This window comes from Cucumis melo, chromosome 5 (genome assembly GCF_025177605.1).
Source record: "Cucumis melo cultivar AY chromosome 5, USDA_Cmelo_AY_1.0, whole genome shotgun sequence".
Taxonomy (NCBI): Eukaryota; Viridiplantae; Streptophyta; class Magnoliopsida; order Cucurbitales; family Cucurbitaceae; genus Cucumis; species Cucumis melo.
In genome coordinates, this window is record NC_066861.1 from 2,246,256 (window position 1) to 2,267,933 (window position 21,678).

General features: G+C 29.6%; 1 protein-coding gene and 1 pseudogene across 6 annotated transcripts; one reads left to right on the forward strand and one right to left on the reverse strand.

Annotated features, from left to right (window-relative positions):
• The first annotated feature begins 11,111 nt into the window (after nt 1-11,111).
• LOC103491375 (serine/threonine-protein phosphatase 5) lies at nt 11,112-18,057 on the forward strand. Of its 6 annotated transcripts, none has more exons than XM_008451286.3 (14): nt 11,192-11,413; nt 11,704-11,809; nt 12,194-12,362; nt 12,662-12,831; nt 12,920-12,991; nt 13,341-13,491; nt 14,371-14,479; nt 14,560-14,677; nt 15,702-15,849; nt 16,341-16,589; nt 16,847-16,972; nt 17,063-17,163; nt 17,329-17,403; nt 17,500-18,057. In XM_008451286.3, exons 3-14 carry the CDS (start codon nt 12,284-12,286, stop codon nt 17,557-17,559), a joined length of 1,458 nt encoding a protein of 485 aa, XP_008449508.1. In that variant the 5' UTR covers nt 11,192-11,413; nt 11,704-11,809; nt 12,194-12,283; the 3' UTR covers nt 17,560-18,057. The 6 variants fall into 6 exon arrangements, with proteins under 6 accessions (XP_008449507.1, XP_050941107.1, XP_008449508.1 ...); XM_008451287.3 differs by having other exon boundaries at nt 11,704-11,797; XM_008451288.3 differs by having other exon boundaries at nt 11,732-11,809.
• Nucleotides 18,058-18,622: 565 nt separating this feature from the next.
• LOC103491374 (uncharacterized) lies at nt 18,623-20,269 on the reverse strand (annotated as a pseudogene).
• Between the last annotated feature and the right edge of the window lie 1,409 nt (nt 20,270-21,678).

Genomic DNA, 21,678 nt, shown 5'->3' on the forward strand with positions numbered 1-21,678 from the left:
AAACATCTCAAAAAATACCTATAAACTCTAGAAAATTGTTAAAAAAATATTTGTCCTTAGTTTTAGAATAGAAACCGTTAAAGTTTTGTTTTAAAATAATACATTTGAACAATCAAAAGTTTGATAAATATCCTTAAGTTTAAGAAAAAAAAAATTTAATACTCTTGATCCAAATTTTTATAACAATTTTCTTCTTAACCAAAATTTTAAGTTAAAAATATAAAATCATACTAAATTTCACAAAATTTTAAAATAAAATTTTCTCTCAAAACATATTAAAACAATAACTACTAAAATATAAAAGTATACATATTGAACTATTAACGCATGTTGTAATTTTGAAAATTCTCTTAAACTTAAAAAAGTACTCTCGTATATAAAAAAGAAAAAAAAAAGTTAAATTACATCCATTTTTTTCTCCCCTCTCTTTCTTAATACAAATAAATAAATAAATAAAACTACACACTTTAGTAAGATATATGAACTCTAATAAGAATAAAGAGAATAATAAAAACAACGAGAAATTTTAAAACTTAAGGTAGCGTCTGAGGTTTTAGAACTTTGTAAATTAGGATTTTAAGGCTTCAACACCCATACTTTAGTAAGATGAAAATTTTATTTTAGAATTTCACGAGATTTTGTGAAATTCTATGTTTTTACTTAAAATTTTGAATTTGATTTAAGATGTAAGAGAAATTTGCCGCAAAAATTGAATAAATTATTATTTTAACTATTTTAAATTTAAGATATTTATGAAACTTTTCAACAGTATAAAACTAGTTTGAAACAAAATAATTTTAACCATTTTTATCCAAAACTAATAGGTTTGAAAGTTCACAAATATTTTTATGTCATAAAATTATAATTTAGCCTTAAATTTGACTTTATTCTAATTGTTTGTTCCTATACATTCTTTTTAATAAAAAATTTGTATGTTTAAGTGACATTTTGGAATTGTTAGTGTTTGTTTTAGTTGAAAGCGATAAATTTAGAGTTCATTTTGATGGAAAAGAAAAGTGTTCAAATTTTTTATATTGATTTTGAAACTCATAATAATTGAAAATTCCTACTACTTTTTAAGCACAAAACAAATAGCTCATGAACAATTGGATGAATAATGTTGTTAATAACTTAAATTCTCACAAATTAATAATATTGTATGTTTGATAATAGAAAACTTTAGAAAAAATACAAAATAAAAAACTAAAATTAATTATATTATGGGGAGGGTGAAATTGGGGGAGGGGTCCTTGAAATAGTTCCCTTTTTCCATTTTCAAATAACTCTTAAATGCTTTTGGTATACCCAAAAGGGACATTTGGCCTTTGATATGTAGGGCAAGTCATGTGCCCACTGAGCATATACATAAATGTTTTTGAAGAAGGATGTGAGAATTTTGAACCCAACGTTTTGTTGCTTTCCCTAGCTTGGAATATTCAACCACCACTATCTTTAAAGTTTAAACCACACATCAAAAAGAAAGGAAAAAAAAATGAATTCAGTACATATCCTCCTCTTCGATTCTTTTAATAAATGAACTTTTAACCTTAACTAAAACAAGAAATTTCAATTACTTTGTTTACACTCAGACCCATTTTGATGTTTTTTCTCAAAACTCAATCACTTTGGATGTTTTAGTCTTAATATCTACCTAAACTCATATGTCATAGTAAGAAGAACAAAAAGTTCATTTTGAACAAGAAAACATCTTTTACCTTATCTACTGTTGAACTTGCAATGTAGAAATTAAAATCTCAAACGATAAATTTGAACTCTCGAACATATATATATTTGTAACAATTTCTATAATTACATAACTTTGTTAGTCCAATTTTGAATTAGGTACAAGTTTGATAACTCAATTAAAGGTATAAATGGTCGCTACAACTATAATTTATGAGTAGTATTTGCAATTTATCATCTTTTATTAATGGGGCAAGGAATAATGTATTTAGTAGCTTTAAAAAAAATCAAAATTTTTAGTAGTTAAAAATAAAAACTATATCATATTTGGTAAAAATGATATGATGATGTATAATATATTTAACCTAAAATTAGTGTATATATACCCCCTACATACACAAATGTACTATACTTGTTTGATAATATATCTTAATTTGTCAAACCAAATCTAATTCAATATTAATTGTTATATATACTGGTTTCTTTCAAAGTTTACTTTATCTAATTTAAATTTCAACTAGTCAATCTAGAAATATGAAGATTTTCCCTTTATTGAAAAGTTAAAATTCCAAGATTTCAACTTTATCCAAATGGATGTAATTAAAAGAAAAAAAAAAATTGAATTGATGTGTGTTTGAAAAATCTCGAAAAGGAAGATTTGGACATTTTTCACTTTTTAAAGAATGATTCGACGTTATCGAGATTTGAGAATCCATTGATGGCTATAAAATATTTTTTTTATTCTATATTATTCAAAGGGAAACTATTTACATTACAACGTTAATTAATCACATCATGTGTTGTTCATCATCACCACCATGCATTAATTAACCACATATTATATAAGTATTATATTTTCCACGTGTGAAATCCCATGCATGTACATATAACGGTGGACACATGCATGTCCATGTCATCATGATAATTTAAAGGAAAGAATGGGTCATTTTGGTGTTATGGCAATGGAGATTCAATCGTATCTCTTTAATTACAAAACAGAAAATATCACCATATAGTACACTTAGAAAATGAATGAAATCTATAGTACAAGAAAATAATATTTACAAAAAATATTTGACCGTTGAATTTGCTAAAAATTTTAAAATTCCAATTCTGTCCTCGATGGGCTTTTCTTCTCCCTCCCTCCCCGACAATTACCCTTCTCTTCTCCATCCCTAACTTTCCTTTCTCTGTCTCTGTTTTTCCTTTCCTTTTTTTCTTTTCTCTTTTATTCTTCCTCCATCTGATATGACCTTCTTCCAAGTCTTTTTTTTTTTCTTCTCTCTTTTGCATTTGTGTGTTTCTTTTCGATTTCTTCACAGGAGTTTCTTGTGCGTTGGGAATGTGGGGTTTATGGACCTTTTTTAACGCCATTCTCTCTTTCTGTTGTTATGTTGAGGTTTGATCGATATTAGTTAAAGAAAACGTTTTCTGACCTCAAAGAGAATATCTATAAATTCACAGTTTGATATTTTGGAATTTTAGGGTCTAGAAGCTATATATTATCATTGATGGAACATATAAGTGATGGCCATGTATTGATTATCATTGTTGGTGGCTATCATTGTTGTATATGAGAACCTATTATTGTTATTCACGAGCCTATTTCATTAATTACAGAACCGACTCTCCACGAACATCGCCACCTTGGGCTGAAAAAACTGTTTTCTTAAGAAAAACTTACGTGTTTTTTGTGTTCGATATAAATTTACTATTAGTTTTTGTGTGATATTTGGTTAAAAGTAAAAGATAAGATTTTTATTTTATTTTATTATATTTGCACTTTTAATTTATATTTTCTATTTTCTAACTAAGTTTATTTTTATTTTAAATTTTTAAAATTAAAGTTAATTAGAATTAATTCTTTTCTAAAAAGGTTTTAGATTTGATTTCTTTTAACCTAATCTGTTTTCAATCCTTTTTTTTTTTTCAATTTCAATTTGGAATTAGGAAATTTTTTAAATTAAATGAATTTTTCTTATGTTTTTAATGTTTAGTTGATTGTTTTTTTTAATCTTTTATGTGTTAATATGTTTGTGTAGAAGGTAAGCTACACTTTTAGTCCTTATAATTTGAAATTAATGTCCATTTGATCCCTAAGATTTCAAGACTGATTTTGGCTATCTTTTTATGAAGTTTTGAATTGATATTGCCCAACAAAACTTTTGCTCAATTGACACTCAAGAGTAATAATAACAATGAGATATCTAGTTCGAATTTTTATACTCCCAATATTTGTACTAAAAATGGTTTGTCAAAACTTTTTTATTTTATTTTTTAAATTTTTATTTGGTATCTTTGTTATCTTCTGAATTTTGTGTTGATCATTAATATTGACCAACAAGAAAATGATGTTCTTTCAATTTAATTATTGACACCGTTTAGAAATATATTCTAAACTTCAGCTATTAATCAATTCTAAACTTCAAAAACCAAAATTCTACGAAGCATGTTCAACACTTAAAAGTTAAAAAATAATCAAACAAGAAAAAGTAGTTGAATTTAAGAGACAAAAGTATTATCCTAATTCAAAATTCACAAAGAAAAAAAAAAGTTAAGGATTGAATAAAAGATTGCGTTTGAAAAAACCAAATATAAAAAGATTTTAAGAAAAGTATTAATTCTATATTTAAATATAAAAGTTCAAATAGAATTTTGGAAAATTATCATAAATATAAAAAAATTGAAACTATTTATAAAATATAGAAAAAAAAAACTCAAACAATCTATACAAAATTTGATGATTTTTGCTAAATTTTATAAATAGTTCAATATTTTTCTATATTTAAAGATATCCCTAAAAATTAATAAAAAAAACAAATTTGATAAAGAAAAATAAGAAATAACAGAAAAAAAAAGAAAGAAAATTCTTATGCTAGAAAAATTTTGAAACTATCTACGAAGTATATAAAAAATCTAAAATGTGTTAAAAATAATTTGATAAAATTGGCTACATTTTATATATAATTTCTTTTTTCTGTTATATTTAAAAATGTCAAAAAAACAAATAATTAAAAAAAATTACTTAAATCTGTCATTAAAACTAGAATAAAAATTAATAAAAATATTTTTATTAATTTTTACTTAAATGAAGAGACATTCTTAGAAATAACAAAATATCGTAATTAGTTTATTCATAGCAAATCCTCTTTTAAGTTTATATAATTCAATGTAGAAAATCGTAACCGCCGTAGAGAAAGCAAATAAAGGGTTCAATAAAAAGATGAGAATACGTATATGTTGAAGAGACAGTACTCAGATAAGGACAAGAAAAATTAGCCTCATCTCATCTACCTAAATTCTTTTGAAACACTCATTTTAATTCCTAATTCTTTTTCTTTTTTTTTTTTTTCAAAAGGGTACCCATCCCTTCCAATTAACCCTGAAAAAGGGAAGTCTGAAGTTTCATTATATTATTATAAGTTTAATAAATAAACAAAGCTGTACCTGTACGTGCGACATTAATAATATTATTGGAAACACACACACACACCATCCCGAAAGTTTTATGTTTTTAAGACAACTCCACATCATCATCATCATCAACAAAACCTGCTCTCACGTGTCCTATGATAAGATTCCCACCAACAGTTGAGAATTACGTATCTTGAACACTAGTTCGGACTCTATTTCTGATTTAAATTAGATTACTCTTTTCAATATCGATTAATTTTTGAATGGAACTCAATACTATCAAACGTAATATCAAAGTCTACAAAGTATGAATAGATATTCGGTTCAAACTTAATCCTTTGTCTTCCTTTCAAAGTAGTTGGTTTTTCATTTTTTTTTAACTTTTAGGTTAACTAGTTAAAAGACATGCACTTGGTTTAACCTTTTGTGGTAGAATTTGAATGTTGAGTATATATATATATATATATATATATATATATATATATATATATATATATATCATTTAGTAAACTTACCATAAAGAAAATTTAACATAGGTGAAATTTTTTTGGATATAAATTTTATGGTGAACAAAGGAGTTTAAAAAAAAAGTAGAAAAAATTGACGAAGAACTATTTACGTTCTATAGAACAATACTACTAAAAGACATAATTCATTACACTTAATTTTTTATGAAGTGTAAATATTTTGTCAAATGTTCTTTTTTTTTTTTTTACAATTTCTCGTGAAAAATCAAATACATGCCTTTTGTTAGTTGAAATTATAAATATATTTGACTTTTAATTATAAATTTGAAAATAATAAAATGATTGGAATAGAAAATAAACTTTGATGGATATAAAAAAAAATCAAAAGATGTAATAGAAAGAACAATTTTAAACTAAAATTTATAAAGAGGTAGCATAGCAAAATATTACCCACATGGTTTCTCTGAATTATTTTATTAATTTCATTCTTTTTGTGGTTTTAATTTGGAGGGGAAAAAAATAAAATGACTTAATATTAAATTAAAGAATTTTAGAATAAAAAAGTAGTAATATAAATTATCTAAATTTGTACTAGCTAAATATATGTACTTTGCTTCTTTAATATTTATTGAGGGCAATTCAAAATAGAACAATTTTGTACTTTTGTTTTTTTTTTTTTTAAAAAAAAAAGAACTACTTATTATAATTAATTTATTTTATGAATTTTTAATTTGTTTTTTTAACTTCATAGAATATATTATGTGTTACCAATAAGTAATTAATATAATAATTATATGTTTTGAAAGTTTACAAAATAAAACAAAAAGGAATGCAGAAATAAAAAAATTAATCGATAAACCATAACATAACACTGATTTTAGGTGGAAAAAACCAAATAGTTTTTTTCTTCTTCTTATATTTAACTTCGTTTTTAAATAAGTTATCCACAAACAATGGTATCTTTTACTATAAAGAAATAATAATCTATATTTGATTATAACTTTTTCATTGTTAAAAAATCTCTTTAGAAAATCTTATTTATCAAAGAAACACATGCATGCATAAAGATACACAGGAACTACCATCATTATATATTATATATGTGTTGGTGCAAAAAAAACAATATAGATAGCACACATTTTTCCATGTTTCATAAATGATACGTTCAAAGTGAAATTCGTTATGTTTTCTATATTATTGTTTGATGAAAAGATATGTGTTCTGTTGAAGAAGATATTGTTAATAATATTTATTAAATTTTATCGTTTGATTTTTAAAATAATTATATCCTTTTAAAAGTTGTGTTAGATCAAATTCGATTCAACGGGATATATATATATTTTTTGAACAGGAAACGGTGGATCAGCAGGTGCACCCGGGCATCTCCACTAGGTAGACACCCCTTTAGCACCCTCATCATTTACGCAATTCAACGGGATATATTAATTAACAAATAAAAGACAATCTAACATAAAATATCAATAAACTAAGTTTCCAAACAATAAGTCCTCTAACACTTAATATATATGTATGAGATATATAATTATCAAATGATAAATATTAGAGATCGATTATTGTTTTAACCCACGTTACAAATCAATAAAGTCCAAGTTCAACTATACAAAAACACGTTTTTCTACATAAACCAATTAGCTCGTGTGCAAATAGATCTTACTTGTATCTAAATTTTTTTCTACTTTGGCCGATTATCCCACTTAGAGCTTCTCCCAACTCCCGAGTATTATGTCCACAATTCAACCTAACGTTTATTTTAGAGAAACATTACTTTTAATAGGAAAACAAATTGGTGCGAAAAGAATCGCAACAAGGAGTTAGAGAAAAATCTTTAGATTTAAAGTGATTAGAATAAGATCCATTATATCTACAAAATAGCTTTTGATTTTTTGACACCATAAAATAGTAGTGGGTTGGTGATAGATTCTCATAGATGATTGTGGGGATTTATCTTGATCATCTTCGTGAACCATAAATTAACTTTGATCTCCAACAAAAATGAACATAAACCCAACATTGATATATAAGAATTCAATATCATAGAAAAATATCGATCCAATACGTATCGTACTAATAAATCATTTTTCTTTGCGTATATGACACTATGACTTTTATGGAAAATAAACTCTAATCGACATCCGTTGCATTCCCTGTACAACAATGTACATATTGTCTAACTTTGAGTTTAAGCATTCTAATCAGTAAAGATGTCATTCTCTCTCAATCATATACTCATGACAGAACCCTTTTTTTTTTTTTTTTAATCTTTTTAAACCAAATGTTAAACTTTGACACAACACACGATGTGTGTAATCAAACATTCAGTAGTGTGGATGTGTGTATCGATGAAGAGGGAGAAAAAAGGAAGAGGTATAGGGCGCAGGGAGACAACCATTTTACATGGCTGTGGGTACAAACCCCACACACCATTACTACTCCACTCTCAAACAACAAGCACACAATTCCTTCAAATTTTTTATCATAACAACCCTCTCTTTTCCTTTTTCTTTTTTACCCTATAAATTCCTTTCTTTTCTTTTTCTATGTATGTTATGTCCAAACTATATATATTATAATCTTTATTCCAAATTTGATTTTTAATAGAAACGTTTTCTATAAAGTTATGAATATATTAACTTTTCAAGAACAATTTAATTTGAAGCACATGGTCTAGAAACCTTAATTGTAAACTCATTATATGCTTTTTATGATCTTGAGCCTAGCGTTAGAGGTATCATATGCATATAAACTATCTAATTCTATCGAGGTTTATGCATTTCTATTATATTATATTTTCGTTAATAATAAACTAGCTCTTGATTTCTCTCTGTTCGTAGACATATATCTAACACACTGTTCGGTACGATGAACTACGTAAAATTATGTGTTTGTTGTTTATATATAGCTCATATTTTTTGCATGTTGTTTTCATTTCTAAATAACATAATTCTACGTGAAAACCCAAAAACTTGAGTGATTAGATTTAGTCACTCTGAAACTAAACCTTTCATAAAGTTTTTTTTAGACTTACCCCAAAAAGTTCACAAAAGACCATTATGCTCATCATTTACCTTAGACACAATCTACGTGAGATTATACATTTTTCATATTGTCAATATAAATTATGTTGAATTAAATATTTTTCAAAATATAGTAACGACAATATTACATTTACTTTGGTATGTTAAATAATTTTTTACTTTTGATCAATGTTGTAAAACTACGCATGATACTAAAGATATAACACTTTCTAAGATTCAAACTAATACGAATACAAATAATAATGTAGATAATAAACGAGAAAAATTAGGTTTTTGCTTCACACAAACAATGAAACATAAGAAATTGGAGGGTTTGGGATTTGAAAAATTTATGATCTCAAAGTTCAAATTCAAGAAACTTCCTCATACGTTGGGTGTGGGTTTTGCATGTGCTTATGTCCCTCTCAAACTCCCATACCAATTCTTTTCTAAAACAAAACGCTTTACCACAATATGTCAAATAATTCTTTTCCAATTTTCCTCACATTCTTTTCATATATATATATATATATATATATATTATTTTTCCTCTTCTTTGACTCTTTTTTATTATATTGTTATTATTATTTTTGTACAATGTCCTTTCTGTCTGAAACGACAAAATATCTATATGTGTGTGTATATTAATTAACTCTCTCAAGACAGTCACTTTTTTCTCTTTTATCATATAGGGTAAAATTATGTTTTATTGCTTTTACCCTACTTCTCAAATGACAAAGTCTTTGAACTTTGAATCCCACGTGTTGGTTAAAACTTTCAATCGGTAAAAAAAATGAAAACTTCAAGGGTATTGAAATATAGAATATTACAAATCCAATACAAACAAAACTTGAAAAAAAAGAGGAGAGAATTATAGTTGTAATAATTAGATGCAACTGACGAATAATATATACTTTATGAGTATATATATATAAAAAATTTCTCTCATTTAATTTTCACACCAAAACCAATCTATAAAATTTAGCATATATATATATATATATATTCAACTAAGAGGTGAAATGTTCAAATTCTACCATTGTTTAATCAAGTAGAACAAAAAATTGACCCTTTTACCAAAAAATAAAATGTTTAAACTGTCTAGGGTTTTTGGATTTCTTGAGATGGTAACGTAGGATTTGTATGCGTTAATTAAAGATATTAGAATGGGCTGTGTGTTGACCATTAAAATTGAGACTGGATTTCAAATTGGGCTGCACATCTGTTGGGCTCCGTAAATCCAATGGGCCGATGCCAAAGCCCAGATTGGTCATTGGCGTGCTGGAACTCAACCCCTCTCAAACTGCATTTTAGTATTTTGTCATTGCTTTTTAGTATAGTTTGGCTAACATACCACATGTGTTAGGTAACCAACATATTCGTAGTTTGAATTTTTCGTGCTCATTGTATCAAGAAAACCAATTGATTAGTAATTTAAGATAGTTATAACAAAAAAAAAATAATAATAATCAAGTATATAACATTATTTTTAAAAAAATTACAAATATAACAGAGTCTATTACCATTAATAATATTGTCTAATCTTAATGTACCATGAAGATCTATTAATGATATTTGAAAATGTTACCAAATATTTTTAATAAAAGTTCAATAAAAAGAATTACAAATATAACCAATTATATTAAAAAAATTTGAATTGGAATTGGTTTTTCATTTTGATCAAAACATCTTATTAAATAGGCTATTTATGTTTGATTGTTTTCCTTCCCTCTATTTTTAGAAAATTACTTTTTTTTTTTAGTCTATGTACCTTGAAAGTTGAAAGAATGTGGACTTTTTAGTTTTTCAATTTTTAAAAGGTAACCTTTTTAAGATCAACTATTTGGTCCTTTTTTTTTCCTTTTTTTAAACTTAAATATTATTCTCTTTTAACATTTTTTTTTTACTTATGGAGTGAAATTCTAAACTAAACTCTATTTTTTTTTAAATCACACTTTTAAATAGAAAAATGGTTAAAAATAGAAGACTTGATGGAATATTTAAAAAATCAAATGTAATAAATTTTATTTTTTATATACAAATCAACTGTACTACATTTTGTTTTTAGGTAATTCTTTTCTATGAAAGTAGTTTATTTTTTTTGAAAATTGTTTCCTATTTTAATAAAATATATTTACATTTATAAAAAATTAATTATAATGAATTTTGTTTTTTTTATTGATTTTGTTTTATAAAAGTATAAATAGTTTGTTAATTTTTTATATTTTTGAAAAAAATTATTGTTTTTTTTAAACACTATTAAATATTTAAATTTTGACTTTATTTTTTCTTTTTTTATCGTTTATATACTTAATTTTTACAATAAAAAATAAAAAATAAAAACTCAAATGATTAGGAAAGGGATTTAGAGTTTTCGATTATTATTAAGACTCATTAAGCGAACAAATAATTTAAGACTAAGAAAAGGATGTTCCCTTTTAAAATATTTGTATAGCGTATTATAGATATATACAATATTTGTGTAATTTTTGGTTTCTAGATTTTTCCACACAACTTGGGTTGTTGCCAAAGTTGCCAACACAACACATACGTCCTAAGCTCTCTCAACTGCGCCTCAATTCAACATCAAATATTCAAAAATATTAATCTCTTCCATATAAAAATCATCACCGCTATCAAATTAGGGCTGTCTCAAGCTCAGGCTCCCTATTTTCCTCCTCTTCTTCTTCTTCTTCTTCTTCTTCATCATTTTCATCATCTTCATCACTTCACTCTTCACTTCACTCTTCACTTACTTCTCCCTAATTCCCAAACTCTCTTTTCCCTGTCGCTGGATCGACCATTTCTTCTCAGGTATTCAACTCTTTCTATTTCTTTTCTTACTTCGCTTTCATGTATGTTTGATTCCCTGGAAAACGAATAAAGTTTGTTATTAATAGCCAATCAGTCAATAGTCTAGCTATTTCCTACGCTGCATATATATTAGTTGTCATGGTATCTGATTAAGAATCTTGGATTCAATTTCTGTGGTACAATACAATCAATAGTGTCTCATGTTTTGAGTTTATTACTGGTTGAATCCAAAGCGTTTTTTCTGGTTTGTGGGGTTCTCGATTCCCTTACTTACGCCTTTCTGTTTTTAGTTTAATGGGGATTCTCTTATCATGGAAGGTTCCTTCGTGAGAAATGGATTCTTTACCATGGCTTGGTTTGCCCCACGAGCTAAGTTTTCTAAATGTACTAACAGTGGTGTGATTCTTTTCCTTTTTTTTACGTGATTGTTGGTTGGTTGAGCAATTTTATTTGACTTAATATTTCCCGACATTATTTTTCTTGAAAAATTAATTATGTGATATCGTTGCTGATAAGTATTTTGAATATTTATCAGCTTTATCTTTTTTGTCGGTTGTCAGAAGGGTCTGAACACTCTATATATCTTGAATGCCAGACTCACTTTCTAGTTTTACGTATTTTTGGCTTGCTTTAGAATAGATAAACCAATGATTGCTTTTGCTTGTGTTTTTCTTTTTCCATCCCAGAGATAACTACATTCTGTTGCCTGGAGCCTTTTTTTTTCTTATGAAGCATTTTTTTTTTTTTTTTAATTTACGGTTTTAGTGTTTTATGGAGCAGATGGACCACGTTGACGGAGATAAATGTTAGGGATGGTAAAGTTAATTCTTAGCCAGCAATCATAGTGCCTTTCTCTAGCTTATAAAGGTTATGCCGGTTATGGAAGCCGATAAAACTGACCCCATTCGTGCTGAAGAACTCAAATCCCAAGCAAATGAAGCATTTAAAGGTAACTGTCTGTACGTGTTATGTGTTTCTTGTTATTGGTTCTTCAAGATGGATATAAAAACTAAAAAAGTGAAGGTAACTGAACTTAAATAATTTTTTGTGGTTTCCCTCTAGTGAATATGTCGAGATTCCTGCAGCAAGAACGCACGAAATGCTGCAGGCAATATAGTTCATAAGTTCTCTCTGATCAAGAGGATGTTTCTTTGGAAGTATTTTACGTAGTGCTGTTATGTTAAAGAAAAGCCTGCGACATTTACGCAGTTGGTGGTTATGTACTGAACTATTTTTTCTTGGTTTTAGCCCACAAGTATGCGCAAGCAATTGATCTTTATACACAAGCAATCGAGTTAAATGGTCAGAATGCTGTATACTGGGCAAACCGTGCGTTTGCACATACTAAATTGGAGGAATATGGTAGCGCAATCCAGGATGCATCAAAGGCCATAGAAATAGACCCTAAATATTCAAAAGTAAGGTCAACCAGTATGTTTGATACTCTTTTATATATTCTTTTCCGATCCTTTTTTATCACTTTCTGGAAATTATCTTGCATGACAGGGTTATTACCGGAGAGGTGCTGCTTTTCTTGCTATGGGGAAACTCAAAGAGGCACTTAAAGATTTTCAACAGGTATGTCGACCTTTACCATGAAATTTTGACATACATCATTACTGGAAGCTATGATTAACTCTTATTGGCCTTCAACAGATGATTGTTCATTATATTGCACTGCTATACTCATTTGTATATGTTTTACCTTTTATCAGAAGAAATTTCAGTTGAGAGTTTTACTGTTGTCTGACTTTTAAGTCATTATTTGGATAAGTTATTTGTTGATTTCTCTTTCTCAATATGGTACTAATGGCAGTTTGGATATCAAGGAAGGGAGTGTTAAACTGTTTTTGTTGCTTTTACTTTGGCATCCCTAAGGTGATCTCAATTTATATAGTATAATGAAGTTCATTTTGTTGCAATCTAGCTCAAAAAGATCTGTCCCAATGATCCTGATGCTGCTAAGAAATTGAAGGAATGTGAAAAGGCAGTCATGAAGCTTAAGTTTGAAGAAGCAATTTCTGTACCTGAATCTGAGAGGCGTTCAGTAGCAGATTCCATTGATTTCCATCTGATAGGTAATTTTTCTTACTTGAGATGCTCATGGCACCATCACACCTTGAAGCTAGTGCATGTTCAACTAGACCCCTCTCCTCTTGAGAGAATATAACCACATAGTGCTGTTGAAGACTAATAATTGAATCTCCTGTCTATTCTCTTGCATTTTATAATATTTAGTACCAATTAGGCTAGTCAAGATATTTATGCATGTGCCTGACCTTTCTTCTGTAAAAGAAAGAAAGGGAGAAAAATTTGTCTCTGAGAAGAATAGACTTGAATAAGCAAGTGAAGAATCTCCTGGATAGTTGAGATAGTTACAAACTTTTCCTTATTATTATTATTAAGCTGAAGGGGGCAGTTATGTGGCACCATGTGATGCCACATCAGATTTTCCATCACTATTTGAGGAAGAAGTTGTATGGAGGTAGTCAATGAGTCATTTTTAAAAGCTCGATGCTTATCTTTACCAATAGCTCCATCTTCTTAAGTGCCGGTTTATTGTTTTCTTTTTATCCATTTATTATTTGGTTTCGGAATAGATTGATTATGTCAAATTCCATTCAACTTAAGAGTCAACGCATTAGCCAAGAGTTGTCATATGTGATAAAGATACCTTTTTAGTCAGACACGAGGCAAGAGATCATGTGATCAAGGTCCAGTGGGGAGGTTACACATTATAGATTAAGGGATCATTGATTACAATTTTAGTTTCCTTCTTCATTTCCTTTTTCTTTGTTGATAGTTTCTGCTTACTGAGTAAAGATTACTTTATTAAATCATCAGTCCCTTGTTCTATTATCAGTGTTGTTGTTATTATTATTATTATTATTATTATTATTATTATTTGTTTTAGTTGCTTTATGAAATGGTAAAGCTTGTTTATACTTTTATTGTAGATGTTGAGCCCCAGTATACTGGTGCTAAGATAGAAGGAGACGTTGTCACACTTGATTTTGTGAAGAAGATGATTGACGATTTTAAAAATCAGAAAAGCCTGCACAAACGGTAGGTGTGAAGATTGACATTGTTAATCTCTGCTATGCCATATTAGAGATTAACTTTTGATGTTGCTATGGATTTTCTAGATATGCATTCCAAATTGTTTTGCAAGTGAGAGAAATCATGCGTGCCCTTCCATCTCTTGTTGATATTAATATTCCAGAGGGCAGACATTTAACCGTTTGTGGAGATGTGCATGGCCAGGTAAGGTTTCTTTCAGTTCAAACATGTTCTTGTGATATCATCTTAGGGTGTGTTTATGGGTGATAGTTGGGATAGTGATTTCAGAAAAAAAAATATTCATCTACAATTGATCTTGTAAAACTGATTTCTAAACAATCAAATTTTGGTTTGGTATCAAACTCTTATGTTTAGAATTGATTTTCAATTATTATGTTTGATTCTAAAAGTTAATTTACAGTTATCCAAGTAGTACTTTGTATTTCCTTTTTGAGAAATAATAATGGTGATGATCTATTTCTATTTATTTTATAGTTAAATTCTTATATGCATGGTTGACATATGTTTATATATTGATGTGGAAAGAAAATTCAAAACATATATAATTATTTGTTTTGTTAACAATTTAACAACATGCAATGCCTGTCATCTTTTGGTTCGATATTTAGAATTAAGAAAAATTTACAAATGGCTAACCAACAATGTTTTACTCAAAAACTGATGATAACCATATTTGGGAGTGATTTTTGATCAATCACTAAACAAAAATCACCTATCATCTAGTTCCTCTAAAATCAATTCGTAATGATTTTATATTTTTCTAAAATCGATTTTAGTTCATGTCAAACGCCATCATTTGAAGGAAAAGTGATTTTGGCAAGAGAAATAGTGATTTTGACCATCTCAAAATCACTGCCAAGTACACCCTTAGTGGGGGATGATGTGTGGAGTACGTCTGTTTTTTAAAAAGAAGTTAAGTGAGAAAAGGATTAGATTTTTGGCACTCTTGCTTGCCTTTTCCAGCTTAACTTCTGCATCAATTATGTTGTGTGTATTTCCAAAAAGTAATAATAATTGTTGTGGAATCTATTGTTTTTCATAATACATCTTCCTTGTGTTTTTTCATCTTGTGAAATTTGAATTTTCAACATTTAAATTTATTGCTTTCACAAAAAAAAAAAAAACATTTAAATATATTGTATTTATTGCTTATGTTCTATTTCTGATGGTAGACATACTTACATAAACACTTCTATGATCTCTGCAGTTCTATGATCTCTTAAATATCTTTGAGCTTAACGGGCTTCCATCAGACGAAAATCCATACCTCTTTAATGGAGACTTTGTGGATAGGGGTTCATTTTCTGTGGAGGTCATTCTCACCTTGTTTGCATTCAAGTGCATGTCTCCATCAGGTAAATTTCCTTTGTTACATTGTACATCTTAGATGGACGTTCTTCCAGCAAAGAAAACTTTTACAAGCCTACGACCCTGGGTCAGCTTCTAGCAAGTTTAAAACTTGTGCTTTATATGCCAGATAGCCTAAAATCTTGAATGGCTACGAACTTGAGCTATGAGCTCTGATTGCCTGTAATTTTTAAATACTTTAATGTAGTGGTAACTTTAGTTTAAACTTAATTTCAAAAAATCCAAATGGCTGGCTGAGAAATGGTAAAAACGATTTCATTTGTGAATTCTTCTCATCTTAACCAGATTGTCAACTTATTTATTTAAGATTATCTCCTCTTCTCCAGACTAGTAATTCCTAGTCTCTACCATGCTCTATACTGTTTTACTATCACAATTTTTATCTCATTTGTGGTTTTATTTACTCATCAACTTCTCTCTTGTTACCTGTGAATTTTCTTTCATATGATGACATTTTGGTTCATTTGTCGATTTTCAGCGATGCATTTGTCCAGGGGAAATCATGAGAGCAAGAGCATGAATAAGATTTATGGCTTTGAGGGTGAAGTTCGGTCTAAGTTAAACGAAACATTTGTGGAACTATTTGCAGAAGTATTTTGCTCCTTACCTCTTGCTTATGTTCTTAATGAGAAGGTTTTTGTTGCTCACGGAGGTCTTTTTAGTGTCGATGGGGTAAAACTCTCTGATATTAGAGCGATAGATCGGTTTTGCGAACCTCCTGAAGAAGGTAAAATGCACAATTTATCCTCTTTAGTTAATCTTTCACTGCCTGGTTATCTCAAATTTAATGCATACAAAACTGTACTTGAAGCTGTAGTGTCTTGGGAATGTCTTGGTGGCGTAGCCTTTCTCTTTTTGTTGTTCATTGGGTTTTTCTGTGTGTGATTTTATCTATGCATGTCATGTCTTGGACAAAAAAATTCAATCCCTGTATATTCATAAACGTGAACAATATTGAGTTCTCCCGCACCTTATCTGTAACAGGATTGATGTGCGAAATCCTGTGGAGTGATCCACAACCCAATCCTGGAAGAGGACCTAGTAAACGAGGTGTAGGTCTTGCCTTTGGTGCAGATGTCACAAAAAGATTTTTGCAGGAGAATAACTTGGGTAACTGTTTTTTCAGTCACATACCGATACCCCTACTGTTTGGTTGTTTATGATGACTGTTTGATGACATAAGGTACCACTAAATTACAGATTTAATTGTGCGATCCCATGAAGTCAAGGATGAAGGGTATGAGATCGAGCATGATGGTAAACTCATTACAGTATTTTCTGCTCCCAATTATTGTGACCAGGTACTTTCTTTTATCCATCTCTGGTGGTTTGCTATTCATAGCTTACCAATGGTTTTAGGAAAGAATAGCTTATATGTTGATTCTCCTTTCTCTTTTCAAAATCAAGTTCTTTCATGTATTTTCCTTTTAAAATTGTACCAATGATCTAACATAATGATATTTCAGATGGGAAATAAAGGAGCTTTTATTCGCTTTGAAGCACCAGATATGAAGCCCAACATTGTAACCTTCTCAGCGGTGGTGAGTGTTCATTTTTCCAATCACTATTATATGGTCTTTTAAATGGATTGCCTTTTCATCGAGGTCTTTACATTTTGTCATGCATTGATTTTGCAGCCACATCCTGATGTGAAACCAATGGCATATGCTAACAATTTCCTTCGGATGTTCCAATAGCTGCACAAAAGATATCCATGTTGAACCAGTTTCAGCTTGCTTAACATGATGAAGTTCGATTTGGCTTCATGTTTTGCCATAATGAAGCTTCCGTTGTAATTGTTTGTGGATGGTGCTTCTTTCCAACGTTTTCAAACAGTTTAGTTGGATATTGTCCGCAAGTGTTCCAAATCAAGTATTGATGCATAGTTTTCTCAGTTTACATTTGTTTGATACGCCACTCCATATTGTTTACAAAGTAGGAAAAGAAAACCTTTTTTACCATGAAGTACCCACCCTATGTTCTTCACTGTCCTTTTTTCCCTCAGTTGGAGCAACATTCACAATTCCCCAAGGGTTTGAACTTTCCTTATTGTTGGAGCAACAAAATTCTATTTGTACTTATTGTTGATATTGGCTTCCTTTTTGCGGAGCCTGAAATCATGTCAAGTAGGTTGGAAGAATTTTGTTTGGCAATGTGTTGAAAGAGTGCTATAAATTAATTGTTCACATACAAAAGATGGATCTTGAATTTGTCTCAAAGTAACCGTTGATTTGAGAAAGGAAAAGTACCATTTAGAAAAACAGATTCGAGAAGCAACAATCATGGAATGGATGAGATTGATATTAAATTTGTATCTTGTAAATAAAGCCAGGATAAAGTGAGATTTTATATGATTGATATCCAAGATGTGCTTAAAATGTTCATGCACTTTAGTAATGGATGTGCTTAGGGGGGTGTTTTTATTTTTTTTATTAAATTTAAACGTTCGTGTAATTTTGTTGTCCACTACCTGTATTAGTTACTATAATAAATCTTTTTCATCTCTAGATTCCTTCTCGGAGAAGGAAGATTGTGTTATCTATTGTGACTTGCAAAAGCCAAAAATAAAATTTGACCAACTAATTTATTCTTAATTTTTATTTTTATTAGTTTGGGAAATTTATAATTTTTATTATGAGGAAGAGCGCGTGTAAAAGGAAAGTTCAAAGAGAGGAACCAAGTAAAGGTAAAAGGAGATGAAGTAAAAAGACTATAAAACGTTTGGATAAGGGTACAAAACTTTATTCCACAAGCTGACTGCTAGTAAGTACACTTAAAGGACGTCCTCCATTACTGATCAGCATCCAAGAACAGTGCCTCAAGGTGAATGGATCAAGTAAAGCAATCACATTCATTAGTTTAGTGCAAATTACAAGAGGACCAAAATTTCCCAAATTAAAAGCAACTTTAGGAGGCAAGCATATCAAATCCTCGAGACATATTGGGGATATTTTAATAGAGAAGGTATGCCTATGGTTGTGAATGTTACTCTTAAGATCATGAGAAACAAATTGTTTATCATGGCGACTTTCAATCAGAGCAACTTTTCCAATAAATTTCACAAACTTAACACCGTAACTCCTATTACAGAAAAAGAAGCGAATACCTTGACTCATCTGTTTGATTCTTGTGGAACGAGCAGCAGCACCATGCTTGAGTATCAACTGCTCCATGAAGAAAGAAGTACATCGGCATGAGACGTTGCCTGAGTAGAACACAAGCCACCTTTCGGCCTTCGGTCAGGGTTAACCTAGACCCTTGAGCAGGACTCACACAAGTGAACCGGTGTAATATACTCAACAATGTAAGATTGTTCCAAAAATATTTCCATGACGAACTTCTTTAAACCTTCAATTTGACCTCGATCCTGTTGGAATGGGTTTGGTGCAAACAAATTCAGCAGGTACCAGCTTTAACTTATTCAGATGCTTTAACCTTTTGATACAGTGTTAATAGTTCTTTTGATTCTAATCGTGCTTTAATCCAAGTTCGAGGTGGCTGCGAGTAACTCTTACAATGTGGAAAATGCATAATAGCTATTCATAATTGTTTCTGCAAACCTTCTGTGATATCAACTTCAGAACACAAGTACTTGACACACATATTGGCAGCATTTGGTGCAATGGGAATTCCACATTTGCAACATAAGACACTGCCAATAGTCTGCTGAATCATAAACAATCCTGCTCCTCCAGCCATAGTTTATACTAAAGATGAACAAACCAACACTAGAAGTTGAATTCTAAAGCTTTCCAGAAAAAGTGAAAAAAAGAAAATCTAGGCAAAAATTTAAACTTTGGGCTGTAAGCTCGCCACAAGGAGGCAGTTTCGAATTTTTGAAATCTCAGCTCAGATAAAATAATTTTCATTGATTTAATCTGGTTTCCATTTTTCCTAATTTGTGAGGTCTATATGATTAGTTTTATGTCTTCATTAAGAAGACTAGTTGAACCTTGGTTGAAGAAGAAATCAACAAGAAAAAACTATTGGTTTTCTACCAGTGCAGATAATGAACAAACACAACCCAACGAAACAGAATGAAGAATAAAACCTTGGGAGCTGAAAAATGAGCAGCGGCAGCGACGAGTTAGGGGATGAACGAATGTGTTCTTCAGAATAAAAATCAGAGATAAGTACCTCTGATTGCTCGGAGAGAGTGTGAGAGGGAGGTGCGGATATCTCGTCGGAAGGCTGGGATTGCGGCAGCCGCCGAAACGGCCCAGGGCGGTAACGGGGTGCGGTGGCCGGTAAAGGGAGGGGTGGGTGAACGTGAAAGCTGGGGTGAAAAAAAAACGGAAAAGTGATACCAAATCACTTAATTACTTTTGGAGATAATATTACTTTTTTACCGCTGGGCCAATTCATGGTTGACCAACCTCTTCTAAATATTTATTTATTATTGGGCCTTTTGGCATATGAAATGTCATTTTTATCCTCAAAATCTGATCTCATGTGTTGCTTATGTTAATCTTGTTCTTCTCCTCCAATGACATTTTGCTTATTTTGTTGTATGGTTGAAATGAATGTGAAAAATTTCATGAAACGAGTGATCATTTAGCTAAAATGGAGCTGTATTTGACAAAAATATGAAAAAAGAAAAACAAAATTTTTTATTTGCTCAGAAGAATTGTATGGTCGTTGACATTAGCTCGAGCGATTCCTTAATATTTGTTGAACAATCCCTTAACATTTACTAGACAATCAATTAGGGTGTGTTTGGGAAAGGGAAAGAGTTATGAGGGAAAATGATTATTAATTCCAGGATTATGATAATATGTGTTTGAAGAAAGGTTATTATTGGTAGTGTTATGGTAATATGTATTTGGGGAAATGTTATTATTGGTAGTGTTATGGTAAAATGTGTTTCGAAGAAGGAATATGAAATGTATTGTTATGATAACATGTGTTTGGGAGAGGAATTATGATAGTAGTAATTTAAAAAACAATAATAGAATTTGGATTGAGTTATTTGGTAGGATAATGTAGGGTTGTAAGAAAGGAAAAGAAACGAGAACATAGGTTATTTGGGGATTAGGCACCCTTTATTGGATGATCTATTAGTAGGATTTAGGAGATCAATTATAAATAATGGACAATATTTTAACAAAACGTTGAAAAATCATTTTTTCAAAACTTAATCAAAGGTTGTTTCTCTTTTAATAAAATATAGGTGACCTTTTAATAAAAGTTGGATAATCATTAACAAAAAGAAAAAAATATACATAAGGAAATACACCCGTTATATTCATGAGATAGTCTCCTAAGATACCACTATTTCTCTCGTGGGAATAAATTACCACCACTTCTCTTATGGTAATAATGGGTAAATCATCTTATGGACACAAATGGGGGTATTTTCTTATGTATAGTTTTTTAGACGTTGCATTTCAGGACACGAGAACGATAAAAAATGTGTATAAATGGCCAACTGAAAACTTGGAAGAAGATCGAAGAAGAAAGACAACAAGAGAATAAGAGAGTAACCACTCGATGAGAAAAAGATAACGTGAAGGAGGATTCCTTCTAAAAATTAGTAGTTCATCTTATTTCAATAGTTTTTTCTTTAATTATTTAGATTACCATTTAATATTATTTGTTTGCTTTTTCTATTTTACTATTGTGAAAGTTCAGGAACTAAAAATGTTTTTTTTTTTCTAACTTGAGAACAATGCCATTACTAAATCAATTTTATTAATGCTGTTTTGATAGCAATATATCAATCTCATGGACCAAAATTTTATTAATAAAACAAACTAACATAAACTTATGACTTATAACCTATTGACCAAAAAGGTAAAAGTTCAAATCACACAGCT

Bases quoted from the DNA above. Each gene is read 5' to 3' on its own strand.
- LOC103491375 (XM_051085150.1), top strand. From the start codon at position 12,284: ATGCCGGTTATGGAAGCCGATAAAACTGACCCCATTCGTGCTGAAGAA. The intron at 14,480-14,559 runs GTAGGTGTGAAG...TGGATTTTCTAG, and splicing joins CAGAAAAGCCTGCACAAACG to ATATGCATTCCAAATTGTTT. The intron at 15,850-16,340 runs GTAAATTTCCTT...GTCGATTTTCAG, and splicing joins CAAGTGCATGTCTCCATCAG to CGATGCATTTGTCCAGGGGA.